Source organism: Pan troglodytes, chromosome 6 (genome assembly GCF_028858775.2).
Source record: "Pan troglodytes isolate AG18354 chromosome 6, NHGRI_mPanTro3-v2.0_pri, whole genome shotgun sequence".
NCBI lineage: Eukaryota > Metazoa > Chordata > Mammalia > Primates > Hominidae > Pan > Pan troglodytes.
In genome coordinates this window covers 20,278,768-20,296,056 of record NC_072404.2, presented here as the reverse complement: position 1 = coordinate 20,296,056, position 17,289 = coordinate 20,278,768, and the positions used below count along the sequence as shown (strand labels likewise).

The 17,289-nt window shown below is 33.1% G+C and overlaps 1 protein-coding gene across 24 annotated transcripts in view; it reads left to right on the top strand.

Moving 5' to 3' along the window:
• DGKB (diacylglycerol kinase beta) overlaps positions 1–17,289 on the top strand; it is an 818,895-nt gene that overhangs the window by 483,887 nt on the left and 317,719 nt on the right. For all 24 annotated transcript variants that reach the window (XM_063814062.1, XM_024357753.3, XM_024357755.3 and 21 more), the window contains one exon: positions 6,600–6,664. In XM_063814062.1, coding sequence (XP_063670132.1) covers positions 6,600–6,664 — 65 coding nt within the window. The remainder of the gene's footprint in view (positions 1–6,599; positions 6,665–17,289) is intronic.

Here is a 17,289-nt window from a genome sequence, read left to right as displayed (position 1 = left end):
GTATAAATAATGATAGCCTTTCTTTTTCTTTATGATACATGTAACTTTTATTGTCTAATTCTTCATGTGTTATATTTCGAAAGACCGCACATACAATCTTAAATAGATACTCAGCAGTGCTATCTGGGGTGTGTTAGGCCATTCTCGCTTGCTATAAAGAAACACCTGAGGCTGGGTAATTTCTAAGAAAAGAGATTTAATTGGCTCAAGGTTCTGCAGACTGTACAGCAAGCATAGCGCCAGCTTAAGCTTCTTTTGAAGCCTGAGGAAGCTTACAATCATCGCGGAAAGCAAAGGGACAACAGGTGCCTCACATGGCAATAGCAGGAGCAAGAGGTGGGGGGAGATGCCACACACTTTAGGAAGCCAGATCTCATGAGAACTCACCCATTGTGGCAACACCAAGGAGATGGTGCTGAAGCACTCATAAGAAATCTGCCCTCACGATCTAATTTCCTCCCACGAGGCCCCACCTCCAACACTGGGTACCACAATTCAACATGATATTCAGAGGGGAAAACATCTACACTATATTGTCGCATTAAAATAAATCCTTCTTTTCAAAACAACAATTTTTACCTCTAGAATTTTACTGTTTGGTTGTTGTATGTCAACTTTGTGGAGTTGACATATATATAGGCTTTGCTATGCCTATTCTAATGTGCTCTTATGCCTTTTTGCTAAGTTATAGATTCTAAACTGCGTGTTAAATACAAAAATAATGCAAATTCAAATTAAGAGGATCAAAATAACCATGGATTCAAGAAAGAATTAAAATATTATAGAATAATGTTTTTCTCAAAAAAAAAAAGCCCTACATGAACAGATGAAGTATAAGTTTCCCATGCCTGCTGTAACAAATTACCACAAACCTGTTGGCTTATAACAACAGAGATGTATTGTCTCACAGTTCAAGAGATGATAAATCCAAATTTAATATCCTTGGACTAAAATCGAGGTGCCCCTAGGTTTATGCTCCCTCCAGAGGCGATGGAGAAGAAAATATTTCTTGTGGCTCTTGGCTTCTGGTGGCTTTCAGCATTCTTTAAGTTGTGGCTGCACCACTCCAATGTCTGCCTTTGTAGTCGCATCGTCTCCTCCTGTCTAATCTCTGTCTCTCTCTCATAAGGAAATTGTGAAGGGAATTACGTCCCACCTGGATAATCTCATCACCAAATTATTAATCATATTTTCAAAAACCTTTACCATCAAAGGTAACATTTCAAGGTTCTAGAGATTAGGACGTGATATGTTTAGGGATCACAGTCATCCCACTGCTAACTGTCCTCTGGCCCCCAAAGATTCATGTCTGTGTGCAAAATACATTTACCTCTTCTTGATATCCCCAAATGGCTCAGTCCTTTACGTCATCAACTTAAGTAGAAAATCTGATCTAAATATCTTCAGCTCCAAGTCGCAAAGCTCATCATGTAAATAACCTAAATCAGATACAGATGACACTTGGTATCATCCATCTTCAGGTAAAATATCTCTCCATTTGTGGACATGTTAAAGTAGAAAACAAGTTATGTGCTTTCAAAATACAGTGGCAAAAAAGCATAGTATCACAGTTGTACACATTCCTATTCCCGCAAAAAGAAAGTGCAATGTAGAGAGGGGTCACTGGTTCCAATCGATATCAATCATCAACTTGGTCACTTCTGTAAAAAAAAGTTACCAGGTTCCAGCTATTAGGATCTGATATCTTTTTGGGGGGCACCATTGAGCCCACTACAGATGATGTAATAAAAAACATAATTTATGAAGAGATAGAAAAACTAATATAGCAGAGAAATTAAGAAAACCAAAACGTTAACTTCTCCAAAAAAAAATGCCAGGCCAACATTTCACAGATGATTAAAGAACAAATAATTCCCATGCATTATTAACTATTCTGCAGCATAAAGAAGAAAACCTTCTGGCTCTATTTATCAACCCAGCACTACAGATATCAATATCTGATACAATCTGCCTGGGAAATAATCCCACTTGTGACTATTATTGTAATTTTCTTTAAAAATATTAACAGGTGAAAATAGTGCCTTATATACATAGTATATTCAGGTAATGATTGTCAGGAGAGCATAGTGCATTCAGGTAAAGACTGTCAGGAGAGCAAACATTGTTTTATTCCAGATGGGAAATACAGAACCACAATCTCTTACCTAAAATCTCGATCTAACAAAGCTTTAAAAACCCAGATTTTTATAGTTTCTTAGAACTATAACCTGAACTAAGCTGCTCTTTGTGGTATTACGAAGTGTAGTGTTTCTAGTATAACTGTAATTACAGTTAGCTCTATCTCACATTGTTAATTTATCTTTCCTTGAGTTAATATTCATATGTACTAGTGCAGAAATATTTATGTGAAGTTTAAGTATAGCATGATATTCCTCACCCTTTTGAGTTTGTTAGATAATTTATCATATATGAATGCATAACCCAAAAAATTCTGAATACCAAAGCAAAAATTTCCTCATATACTTCATCTTAAAGATTATGCAATTTATTTAATTAACCATCTCAATAAACCAAAGGAGAAGGTATTATGAATCTCAAAATCATGAATATATTTCAATAATAGTAATAGCTAACATTTATTTTCTTGCTTTCTCTACACCAGGCACAATTCTAGTTATCTTCCAGGTATTAGAACACCAGATCTTCAAAGCAAGGCAGGTTATTATTAAAATTATTCTTATTTTAATATAGGAAAATGACAATAATGAAAATCTAAGCAAACTTTTCAAGGTAAAATATTCAGTAAAATTTAGAGCTGGGTCTTGAACCCAGTCAATTTAATATACAGAGATAAATGGACACAGACTTCAATATGTAGTCCACATAAGAAGAAATATGAATGAACAAAAGCATAGGAAAAGACTGTTGTTATTGTATACCTTTGACAAAACTCATTGAAGTATACACTTAAAATTGGCAATTTTCTTGTTTGCAATAACACTTCAAAAATATTACTGGAAATCTTTAACAAAATATTCAACAAATACAGCACCGAAAACCAGCTTTTGAAACTTTTTAGTAAATTACAATTTTTGAGAAAAAGAAAAGTTTGCACACAGGGAGAGATTGGAATTCATTCCTCCAAAAACAAGGAGGAACTAAATTGTTTCAACAATAAAAACCCATATAGTATGCAAGATTATTTTTAATTCTAAAATTAGATTTTGGAATAACTCTTGATGACACTCATTTCTAATGGGCTAAATTTATATTCTATTCTAAAATGGAAAAAAATTGAAAAGATATTTAATGTGGTGCAATGGTCAAATCATCAAAAACGAACAATTTACTCGACAAATTTTAGAAACTATTTGTGAGAGAAAGATTATTTAAAGAGAATAAAAGATAATATTGATGACAATATTTGGGTACATATATTTTACATTTTATAAAGACAATATTCTCCTCAGCAGAATTTGCTATAGGCTCTGGGATCTCAATACATATAGAATATTCTCTCAATTGAAAATGTTATGATCCATAGAAAATAATCAGCTTTTCAAATTAATATCATAAAATGCAAATTTGGAGATTTAGGGCGATTTTACTTAAAACATAAATAAGCCTATACAGAAAAAGGAAAAATACATTTCAGAAAAATACTAGTGACCAAGTATTTGAGACAGATATGGCTAATAAGCTGATTATTCGATATACATATATTTGCATATACTTATATATGTACATATAGCAAGAAAAGTTGCTAATTACTTTTTTACTGTTTGAATAACACGATGAGGTTTAAATTTGTTTTGCTTTAATAAGATTGATTTATTTTCATTTCTTAGATTTTTTTAATTAATTAAAAATAAAGCTATATAGGTTAAGGAAATAATAAAAAGCAATTTAACTCTTTAAAAATATATTTCAAAAATATGTCATTTAACCATATTTAGCATTCTCATTTAACTTTAAGAAAATACTGGTTTGTATATAAGATGTATGAAAATATGAGCTATATAGAATACTGTTCCAATTGCTATAGAGAATGATATTAAATCTCCACCAAGGTACTTTGAAGGGATGTCAGTATCCTCTTTTAAAGATAAGGAAGCCGTGATTCTCAATGAATAAATAATTTGTTTGAAGTCACAAGGCTTGGAAGTAGAAAGTCTGAATTCAGAGTTTGTGCCTTCTAGGAAGCGGAAGTAATGCTGATTTATTTCTGTTGTCTAAAAACTGTAATGCATTCAGAGAGAAATGGTAAAATTTATTTTAAAATGGCATTTTAGCTTTTTCTTATTTGGCCTGTCTTTAGAGAACCTTTAGTGTCTCTTGAAAAATGGCTGCTGGATAGTGTTGCAGATTTTGGCAGTACTCTATCAAGCCCTTTGGGGTTATGCCAAAGGGACAGGGTCCCATGTGAATTGGATCTGAATTCTCATCCAAATGAACACCTGCTGTCATTGTTCCTTATCAATCCTGTATTTGGCAATGCCAGCTCTCTTTTTATGGTGGAACCTATTCAACACAAGGAAAAGAACTGCTAGTGTTTGACACTAAGTTTTATTTTTTCCCCTCTTAACTAAATGATCCATTGCCCAAGTATCTTGAAGATAAATAAGCTAATATTAGTTTTATCTTTGGCTATGTAGTCCTGTGTTTCTAGGAGTTTACCCAATTATAGTCTAGTCTACTTAAATGGTCTTTTGCTGTCTCTCCCCTCTCTTCTCCCTCTTCTCTTCTTGCCTCTCTCCCTTTCTCTATTCTGTTTGTGTTGCTTTGTAAAGGAAGAAATTTGTTATTACAAAAATATACACCTGTAAAAAAAATTGTACTACACAATCTATTTTTAAAAGTCTCAGTCTCCCCAACTTAGCAGAAACAATTCAAGCAGAAGTAAATTCAATGATACTCTCCCTATGGGAAGCAATATTGATCATTCATTCTTAGTGTTTGATTCATATTCCTTTGCTTTTGTTTAACTAGTCTGCTGAAAGTATGCCTTTAATTGGAAGGTATTCCAAGTTGATTTTGTACGAGATTAGGGATAAAGTAAAAGTAAGTGCATTTCAAAATTAATTAATTGATCATGCTACATATACCATAAATAGCCCAGTTCAGGTGTTTTTCCTGTAATCTCATACCACAGTAAGATAACTTCATATTATAAAGTATAATATGTTTATGACTTAATGGAATTAAATTTATAAAAAGGAACTCTGTGACTAGATTAAAGAGTTATCGTTGGACGAATAAAAGTGAACCATCTTGATATTTGTACTTCCTAGCAAACCAGGAAGTTGGCCATGTATATGTAACAAAATAACATCTTAAATATTAAACGGTAGAGGGGGATTTTTGTAACCTTTATTATAAGCATTGTTTCTATATACCTCTATCTATATGTCTGGGTGATTTTCATTCATGGATTAATTCAATTACTTGACAAATTTTAGGGTATCAAATGTTTATACAGAAAAAAATTACAGTTAGCTCTATCCTGCAACTCTCTGCCATCTGCAGTGGGCATTGGTCCCTCTCTTTTTGTGCTTCATGCTTTGTTATGCATGAGTAAGCACATTAGCCTTTCATTTCATTCATTAGACTTTTAATCCTTGATTAGTGTTTTCAAGATTCTCTCAAATACACAACTTCTTTATTTCCTTGAGTTTGGTTTTCTTTTTCTTTTATCTCCACTTTGAAACAAAATTAACAGTGAATGTCAACAATAGCCCTTTTCTGTTGAGATGACTGGTAAATATATTAGTTCCTCATTTGAGTGATTAATCATGTGTGGATGAAGAATGGGGAAATATCTCCACACTTGGAATAACAGAGATAATTGTTTAGAGTCAGTTGGAGCAGTCCGTGCTTGAAAAGCTTGGATAGCAGTATTTCACCAGTCTCACACATTGAGTATGATTTCTATCTCATGGAAAAACTCTGTAGTTGCTAAAAGTAAGAAACATCCATTAGGGTCAGAACCGATGCAGTTGGGGTCTCAGAAACAAATTGTATTTGTCACCAATTCCCCAAAAATAAATGTTTCTCTTTGTTGTTGTTGTTGTTTTTTCTATTCAACGAGATATGCCAGAAAGTTGCTTGTGGTCCAAACTGTTATTAATTACACATCAAGACAACCTGAGCAAATTCTGAAGTCAAGTATTGCACTTATCTTTACTAGACATGCACCCTCACACTATCCTTTTACTCATAATTAATCTCAAATAATTAGGAGCCTCTGTACTCCTAATTTCTCCACTTAGGCCATCCTTCTAACTCTTGTTTAACAATATTTTCCATTACTATTTGACATTTACACTCATATGTGCTATCTTCAACATACGTTGAACATGAGGCCAAAGCCAGTCATTAAAGGAGATATAGAAATTAAATAGCAATAAAGTCTTAGATGTAAATGTAACAAATAATCAATCGTGAAATTATTACATAAATCACTTCTGCATAGAATTTATATGGATCACACATTTTTGCCTAATTTCACATAATCTTCTTGGCAATAATATTGTAAATAAAAGTTCATTTTAAAATGTTTTTTTTTATTTAGTCTACATTTTCATAAGATAATAGGATCATAAACCATCCTGTTTTTGTTTTCTATTTTCTCCCCTTAGGATGCCTCCATTGCACACAGATTCCACATCATGAGAGAAAAACACCCAGAGAAATTCAACAGTAGGTAAGGTGACAAAAGAGATGAACTTATAGATATAGTTGCTGAATTCTGCCATAAAAAGATCACTAGATGGTACAGAATATTTTATAATCTACTGGCTTTATGAGGCTTTGTGTGCGTGTGTGTTTGTGTGTAAATATTAAGATGGTAGGATAAATGAATTAAATTTTTCTTAGGTTGTGATGAAACTATAATGAGGAATGCAATGGGTCATCTCTATTTCATTCTCATGTACTATAAAGAAAGATTTCAAGTAAAATATGAAATTAATAGTTTTAAGACACACTGGAAGTTTGCATGACGTATATGAACAGCAATCAACCTTAATCCCGAGGAAAAACACAGGGTTCTGATTTGATAATGCTAAGTGTATATTACATAGGGATTATATATCTTTGGACTATCAGCTTCAAATTGACCTAAACTAAATGCAAAAGAAATTATAGTATATCAATGCCAATATAAATTATTTTTAGGGAAATTTCTTCAAGGAGAAAAGCCTTGACGAACAAAATTTCTTTCCTCATAAGAGCAATAGGCAAACATTTTTTCTTCAAAAATGTAGACATTGACCTTCACAGTTACTCAGGGAAATAGGAAAGCCTTGGTTCCATATCTTCCCCATTTCTAGAAGGAAATGTGGCTCTCTCCACCTCACTCCCCTAGAAAAGTGGGGCAGAAGAAGTGAATTATCTTTTGCTTCAGTTATACTCATTTCCACTCTATTCAGCTCACAAAGCTACAAAACCATAACTAGCGTTTCTGTATAGATATTTAAGTGACTTTATCTATTAATATTCAAAGCCAAGGGCTTTATTGTCACTGCATTTGGCTGACATCTTGCCATAAATGTTATAGACCATTTATTAGATACCTGCCCCTGGACATTCTTATATTTATTTCAATTTTGTCACTCATGAGTACATTGATGTAATCTTCTCCCATGTAGGTTCACAATAAATAAAATGCTGTTAAAAACTATTTCAAAATTGTTTTATAGTTTTCTAAATATTAAAATTGAGTGCACTACTTTATGCATAAATCATCACAGCAAATGTTTCATGAGTTTGTATCTAATTTTTCCTTAAATTTACCTATTGAGATCTTTTTAGTAGGCCGGGCACGGTGGCTCACGCCTGTAATCCCAGCACTTTGGGAGGCCAAGGCGGGCAGATCATGAGGTCAGGAGTTTGAGACCAGCCTGACCAACATGAGGAAACCGTGTCTGTACTAAAAATACAAAAATGAGGGCGTGGTGGTGGGTGCCTGTAACCCAAGCTACTCAAGAGGCTGAGGCAGGAGAATCGTTTGAACCCGGGAGGCAGAGGTTGCAGTGAGCCAAGATTGCACCATTGCACTCCAGCCTGGGCAACAGAGTGAGATTCTGTCTCAAAAAAAAAAAAAAATGTTTTTAGTAACTAAAAACATAATCTAATACCTATGTTGGGTATTTCCTTGATTTGTTTTTTACCCTACAAATAAATCATGAATAAAACAAATAAAACAAATAAGTATAGTTTTCTTACAGTTCAGAAAACTATACTTTTTATCGTAAAGAAAATGAAATAAATGCATATATGGATATATATGTGTACATATATTTTCAGAATAATTCACACAAACTTTATAACTCTGGTTGCTTCTGGAGACGGGAACAAAGTGGTTGTGGTGACAACTGTATTTTTCTTTATTGTACTGTTTGAATTTTGCTCCAGGTGCGTTTCAAAATTAAATCAAAGTAATCTAATTAAAATTTTGCACCTATAAGTTGTCTTTGTACCTAGAATAGACACTTTTATTGTACAAGATTTAGTTTCAGTCCATGAAACACATGTAAAAATAAATTGACATAACAGTGAAAGTATATGTACTGTATAGATTTCAGCACTTGATTATACACCTTGAATATCCTGGAAATGAATATAGCTATTAATGTATACAAAACATATTATAAGATAGAGTAGTCTATGCTTTCCCACATGTCATTCTATGAAGCATTCATATTTATATTCATATATATTATTTATGTTATATTCATAAAGAAGTTTATATTCATATATTAAAATAGGTTTCAAGCAAAAAACCAAAGTGTGTTTGGATAATACCTTTTGGAGTGTACCTCTTAGAGAGTTTAACATAAAAAAGTTCATTAAAGGCTTTAAGAAATATACCAAGAAAACAAATGTTTACAATTTATAAGGCATTACTGTCCTAAACTTATTGAGGAGAGAGGGAAAGAGACAGAAAAAGAGAGCCATAGCAACAGAAAAAGGAGAGAATTGTGGCAGCGGGGTGAGAGGGCAGGGGAGAATTGAATGTATAGAGAGGTATATCAATATATTTATGTGCTAATCATATTTGACAACCTATGTGTAAGAATGCCAATATTCATTACCCTCTGTCAAGCATCAGAGGCTAATGAATTTCTTTCTGCAGAATAATTTTTAAGTCTTCTTACTCATAAAGACTCCTATTATTCACATATCTATTTAATTTTTTATTACTAATAGCTCTACTAATTTTTGACATTCCTCACTGCTCAATATGTGATTAGATGCCATTTACAACGTGTTTGTAAAGTGCAATGTTTTTTATAAGATGTAAAACTAACTTTATTAAAACTTTTTTGCAAATTTGAGTCATGAATGAATCTCGCTTATAAATAGCTTATAGGGAGTCTTTGCTAGAGATAATAACATAGAAAATGCTCTCTAAAATGACACAAAGTCACAGGTTTCTATTGCGAGTTGACGAACCAGGTATAGAGTAGATGTTCGATGTATTATTGGCCAAATATTTTTTAAGATAATGATCAGCCACAGAATTCCATATATTACCACATCAATTAGGCATGTATGTTTCAATCTATACATTTGCAGATTAAGTCTACAGTTATCATTTCAAGCATTTAGGCAATTCCCTAAACCATAATGTGATATATTCAGGATATGAACATTTTCTGATGAATTTCTGTGAGGAAGACATATTGTACCCAAGCAATTTCGTACTTACGATGGCAGATAGTTCAGATTTCAACATTGCGACAGGCTCAGCCATAGCACACTTTCATATTTTCAGGAATTTGCAAATGGATTTTTTTAAGTACTCCTAATAATGGTATTTCAGATCAGATCTCTTGTTACAATAAATCACATGCCATTAATATTATCCTCCAGCATGCTCACCTTGAAATTCATTTATATTTTAAAGAACATGATGTTTCTAACATTATCTTAAGGAAATTAATTACCAAAATATATAGTTCTGTTCTCTATGCTTCTTATGACAGAAATTGAAAGAACAGGGAAAGGTAATGATTTTTCCGGTGCTTAAGAGAGTGCTAGTTGAAAGGTTTATATCATATTCTTTCCAAATTTCTATATAAATCTAAGTTAACTGTTAAAAGAAAGCATGCTATTTAACTTCCTAAACTTTAAGATATTCTTCCAACAAACTGAATTTGAATAAAACCTTCCAGTCCTTTAGACTCAAGAAAAAAAAGCTAAATATTTATGCTACTAGAATTTTAAACTATTTATTACATAATATTGGTATTTAAAATATTTATATGAATTGTCAATTAGTATTCATAAACCTATTTACATTCATAATTCACATACATAATACTTCTCATGGTGCTATTTAGAGAGATGACTTTAAATACTTCCTTTTTTGAAAAAAAGGATATTAATAATTATTTATTACTACACTAAAATAAGCAACATTAAAAAGGGCAATTATAAAGGCGTATAATGATTTTAGAAAAACATGCAAAGCAGTGTGGAATTCCTTGTGTAAAACTATGTAACATTGAAAAGGACTTCCAAGTAACATGCAAAATGGAACCAGTTATAGGAAAAGTATTAGCAGTGTATTACTCTGTTTTCACGCTGCTGATAAAGACATATCTGAGACTGGACAATTTACAAAAGAAAGGTTTATTGGACTTACAGTTCCACATGGCTGAGAAGGCCTCACAATCATGGCAGAAGGCAAGGAGGAGCAAGTCACGTCTTATGTGGATGGCAGCAGGCAAAGAGAGAGAGAGCTTGTGCAGGGAAACTCCCCCATATAGAACCATCAGATCTCATGAGACTTATTCACTATCATAAGAATAGCATGGAAAAAACTTACCCCCATGATTCAATTACCACCCACCAGGTCCTTCCCACAACACATGGAATTTCAAGATGATATTTGAGTGGGAATATGGCCAAATCATATCATTCTGCCCATGGCCCCTCCCAAATCTCATGTCCTCATATTTCAAAACCAATCATGCCTTCCCAATAGTCCCCCAAAGTCTTAATTCATTTCAGCATTAACTCAAAAGTCCACAGTCCAAAGTCTTATTTGAGACAAGGCAAGTCCCTTTTGCCTATGAGCCTACAAAATCAAAAGCAAGTTAGTTACTTCCTAGATACAATGGGAGTGCAGACATTGAGTAAATACAGCCATTCCAAATGGGAGACATTGGCCAAAACAAAGGGGCTACATGCCCCCACACAACTGCAAAATCCAGTGGGGCAGTCAAATCTTAAAGCCCCAAAATGATCTCCTTTTGACTCTATGTCTCACATCCAGGTCAAGCTGATGCAAGAGGTAGGCTTCCATGACCCTGAGCAGCTCTGCCCCTGTGGCTTTCCAGGGTATAGTCCCCCATCCTGGCTGCTTTCACGGGCTGGCATTGAGTGTCTGGGGCTTCTCCAGGTACATGGTGCAAGCTGTCAGTGGATCTATCATTCTGGGGTCTGGAGGATGGTGGCCCTCTTCTCACAGCTCCACTAGGTGGTGCCCCAGTAGGGATGCTTTGTGGGGGTTCTGACCCCACATTTCCCTTCCTCATTGCCCTAGCAGAGGTTCTCTGTGAGAGTCCTGCCCCTGCAGCAAACTGCTTCCTGGGCATCCAGGCGTTTCCATACATACTTTGAAATCTAGGCAGAGGTTCTCAAACCCCAGTTCTTTACTTCTGTGCACTCTCAGGCTCAACACCATGTGGGAGCTGCTGAGGCTTGAGCCTTGCACCCTCTGAAGCTATGGTTTGAGCTCTATGTTGGCCCCTTTCAGCCATGGGTGGTGCAGCTGGGACACAGGACACCAAGTCCCTTGGCTTCACGCAGCATGGGGACCCTCGGCTTGGCCCACAAAACCATTTTTTCCTCTTATGCCTCTGGGCCTATCATGGGAGAGCCTACTGCAAAGGTCTCTGACATGCCCTGGAGACATTTTCCCCCATTGTCTTGGGGATTAACGTTTGACTCCTCATTACTTATGCAAACTTCTGCAGCCTGCTTGAATTTCTCCTCAGAAAATGGGATTTTCTTTTCTATAGCATTGTCAGGCTGCAAATTTTCCAAACTTTGATGTTCTACTTCCCTTATAAAACTGAGTGCCTTTAACAGCACCCAAGTCACCTCTTGAATGGTTTGCTGCTTAGAAATTTCTTCCTCCAGATACCCTAAATCATCTCTCTTGAGTTCCACAAATCTCTAGGGCAGGGACAAAGTGCGACCAGTCTCTTTGCTAAAACATAACAAGTCATCTTTGCTCCAGTTCCCAACCAGTTCCTCATCTCCATCTGAGACCACCTCAGCCTGGATATCATTGTCCGTATCATTATCAGCATTTTGGTCAAAGCCATTCAACAAGTCTCTAGATAGCTCCAAACTTTCCCTCATTTTCCTGCCTTCTTTTGAGTCCTCCAAAGTGTTCCAACCTCTGCCTGTTACCCAGTTGCAAAGTTGCTCTCACATTTTTGGGTATCTTTTCAGCAGTGCCCCATTCTACTGGTACCAATTTATTGCATTAGTCCGTTTTCATGCTGCTGATAGACATTAGTTAGAGATTGGACAATTTACAAAAGAAAGGTTTATTGGACTTACAGTTCCACGTGGCTGGGAAAGCCTCACAATCATGGTGGAAGGCAAGGAGGAACAAGTCACATTGTACGTGGATGGTGGCAGGCAATGAGAGGGCTAGCTTGTGCAGGGAAACTCCTCCTTACAGAATTATCCGATCTTGTGAGGCTTATTCATTATCATGAGAACAGCATGGGAAAGACCTGCCTCCATGATTCAATTACTTCCCACTGGGTCCCTCACACAACATGTGGAAATTCAAGATGAGATTTGGTGGGGAAACAGCCAAACCGTATCAGGTGGTCTTACAAAGATTTCTTAAAAATCTAGTCATAGCATGATTTCAGTGATTCAATTCAAATTCTTATTGTGTGACACCTAAAACCATTTTACTAGAATAAACTAAAAGAAATTAGCTAGTAAGCACTTATGGCCAGCGATCACAATAATACTGTTTAAATCCACTCAGCTTATTTCAAAGTATCTGGTCTCTAATTTTTGGAATGAAACAAAGATAGTTTCTCAGCCCCCTGGTCAGAAGTATGTGATTTATTTCTGTACTACTTTCTGCTTTTTCTTTCTTGGGCTTTAGTAACTACACAGTTTGTGGAACATACTGTGTACTCAATAGATATTTATTCTTTAAGTTATTTACTATTTCATGGTATATTTATCTTCTCTATATTTTTCTATATATCTTACTACCTTTATAGTTTATGCTTTTATAGTGCAAAAAATGCAATAAAGATTGAACTGTGATACGTAGAGTGAGTCTTGATTCTACATAACTATTATTTGAGGTATTAATACCTTTTAGTTTTCTCAGCCTTTATGTACGTAACCTTCAAGAACCAGCAATGCAAAACAAACAAAAATTCTTCAACATAAATCCCTGAGCACTGTGTCCTACAAATAAATAATATGAGATTACTTAAAGATTAGTTTGTGCTTATTATCAATTTATATGTCAGTAGTATACAATTTTCAACTTATTATTCTTTATGTGTTGATGGTATTGAACTGAAGACTATAAAATATCACTCTCCTTATACATATATGTATGCTTATACATATATGTGTGTGTGTATATATGTATGTATACACATATATACATACCTATATATGTATATATACATATATTCCATACCTATATATGTATATATACATATATTCCATACCTATATATGTATATATACATATATTCCATACCTATATATGTATATATACATATATTCCATACCTATATATGTATATCTACATATATTCCATACCTATATATGTATATCTACATATATTCCATACCTATATATGTATATCTACATATATTCCATACCTATATATGTATATCTACATATATTCCATACCTATATATGTATATCTACATATATTCCATACCTATATATGTATATCTACATATATTCCATACCTATATATGTATATCTACATATATTCCATACCTATATATGTATATCTACATATATTCCATACCTATATATGTATATATACATATATTCCATACCTATATATGTATATATACATATATTCCATACCTATATATGTATATATACATATATTCCATACCTATATATGTATATATACATATATTCCATACCTATATATGTATATATACATATATTCCATACCTATATATGTATATATACATATATTCCATACCTATATATGTATATATACATATATTCCATACCTATATATGTATATATACATATATTCCATACCTATATATGTATATATACATATATTCCATACCTATATATGTATATATACATATATTCCATACCTATATATGTATATATACATATATTCCATACCTATATATGTATATATACATATATTCCATACCTATATATGTATATATACATATATTCCATACCTATATATGTATATATACATATATTCCATACCTATATATGTATATATACATATATTCCATATATATGGAAAATTATCATTTCTAAGAATAGAAAAATCAAACCTGTGTATTTTTTTTCTATTTTGCTATAGAGACAAAGAAAAGCCCACAGACTAGAGTAATAGAACACAAAATTGCCATTTGTTATCTAGAGATAAAAAATTCCATTAAAGTTCTAGAATATAATGAGAAGTTAAAAATAAAATATTTCAGTAGTGACAGAAAAATGCTATATCAAAGCCAAATATTTTTACTTACCATATAAAGTACCATTGAGAAATTGTTTCTGTGAATTCAACAAAATACTTTTGAAGTTCCAGAGCAATTCAAATTGTCTTACATCATGATGATATATTCTGTTGATATATTCATATTTATAATTTTCTTGATCTTCTGTAAGAATCTTTAATGTACAAATGATAAAAGCCAATTGAAAATTGGCATCCAATGAATTTCATGACATATTCTCTTAAATGTATATCTTACATATATTTTTGAGTCAGGTATGACATAGCAAATAGAATATAGAAGATATTTGTATTTATTTTCCTCTGAAGGCTTTTAACACGTATCTTTGTAGAATCACATTTGTAGGAATTCATGTTTTATTTCACTTTAAACTTTTAGGAATTAAACTGTTATTTCAGGAGTACAATTGATTTTTAAATTACTGACATTCACAATCTATTAAAAACAGTGAAAGTAAAGAAAGGATGAAGTATATCACAATGTTATCATTCAGGTATTTGACCTCACTTTTGCCTCAGTCACGACAACTTCATTATTGTAGACTGAATTGTTTTCATTTAAAAATGTAAATTGTTATCATGTTTTAAGGCACACTTCTACCTTGTGTATATGTCACTATCTTATTAGCCGACTAGGTAAACAGTACTACTGAAATTAAAAGTTAAATGTTTTTGATTTTTAGTGTTTTGAATAAAATCAGTTTTATTAGAAATAGTGGTGTTGTGCAGGGACCTTTTGAAGAGAATCATATCTTCATGAGAGTTTCATGTCCTAAAGCACTTTTATGTCTTTAGTTTCTGTGTACTAGAATGAATTGATGTGTTTTTAAAGAAGAAACATACTCATTTTTCATTCTAACTTAGAATACTTTGCTATATCATTTAAATGAAATTTTTGAAATTTGTGTGTGTAAGCATTATCATGAGGCCAGTTTTTCCATATGACTAAATTACGGTTTGCCTATAAACCATATAGTGTACAGATAAATAGGTAAATATATAGATGTATATATGTGTATACATATATGTATTTGTGATGCATCGATTTATATATTTGTATACATATATATTTGCTAAGAGTTTTCATTTTATCATATTTATATAAATCTCTTACAATTATGTGTGCTCTTCTATGTGTGTATTCCTAATGTAAAGCTTTTAAAATAATTTACTATGCTCCTGGATTCATATATTTTTATTTGTATGTTGAGACTTGCTTAAATACTTTGTTGGATCTGAGCAGGTAGAAATGAGAATGGTTAAATGAGTCAGGACTGTGTGTGTTCTCATGCAGGGGGTTTCAATTCACCTGAAGCTTCCTGCATCATTTCTTGGCACCATTAATAAAACCAGAACACTTACTTCTGTATCCAGGCTGTTTAAAATCATGTTTGTAAGATGGCTCTTTGGAATAGAGTGAGTGAGGACTGGAGGATGAATAGAGAAGGGAATAACTTTTCTCCCTTCCTTTTTTGCCCCTCACTCTCTTTCTTCTTTCACACCAAATTTTTTATTCTCCTGTTCATTTTTTATTTTTGCCCCTGCAGTGAAGTAACAAAAAATATTAATAAAGTTTCTGAAGTTTGGATAAAATACTGCTTATCTGCTATTGATTTGGTTGTTTACTTTTTCTGCAAACATTTACTAAGGAGCCCTGTTTATTTGATGGGCATTCAGCTAAGGCCTAGATTTTTAGAATCTAAGGTAAATGAAGAAATGGAACTTGGGATTACAGAGAGCTTAGATAATCGTAAGTTCCACAGAAGAATATAAACCAGAGAAAAATTCTACTTTGTAACTGTACAGAGGGAAGACATTTCCTGGGGCTCCCAAATTAAGGTGACCATTGAGCTCTAACAGATACATGCTGAAGTAAGGGTTGATTGTATATGCTCTCATTTAAATAAAACAGAAATATTTACTTCTAGTTTCTGTTTGCAAGATACTTACATTTTATTATTATCATTTCCATGCAAATATTTTAAATATTTTCCCCTTGATTTTGCCTTTCGATTCCTAGGGTTTGTATTATTACTTTACATGAATTTGCGTGTGGTCTATGCAAAAATTTTATATACACACACATACAAATACTTCCAGGATAACAAATAAAGAAACAAGATTTGTAAAGTAACAGTAATTAATTCAGAGATGTCCACAAGATTACAAGAATAATTCAAGTTTAAGTATTTTCTTATAGGGAAGAGTATTAAACAGTAAAAAACCACTTTTAGAAAAAATTTCTACTCATTGTTGTAGCTTGTATGCCTACACGCAAACTTTCAGGAAGTATTTGTTAAATTAAAACACAAAGAAAATTATTTATTGTTCCTTATAAGCTGACAACAATATATATATGTAACAGATATATTACATAGATAATATTATATATAAGAATTTTAATTAGTCCATAATAAGTAAACTATCAATTTAGTTTAAAGGGAAGAAACTGCAGATAAGCTTGGACAACAGTTAAATCTATTATTTCCAAAATCCCTATCCTGAATTTATCTCGTGTTTTATGGTGAAAACACTGAAGCTTCTGTTCCCTTGTGTTCAGCCCTGCCACCTAGGTTAGCATCAGCCTCTCCA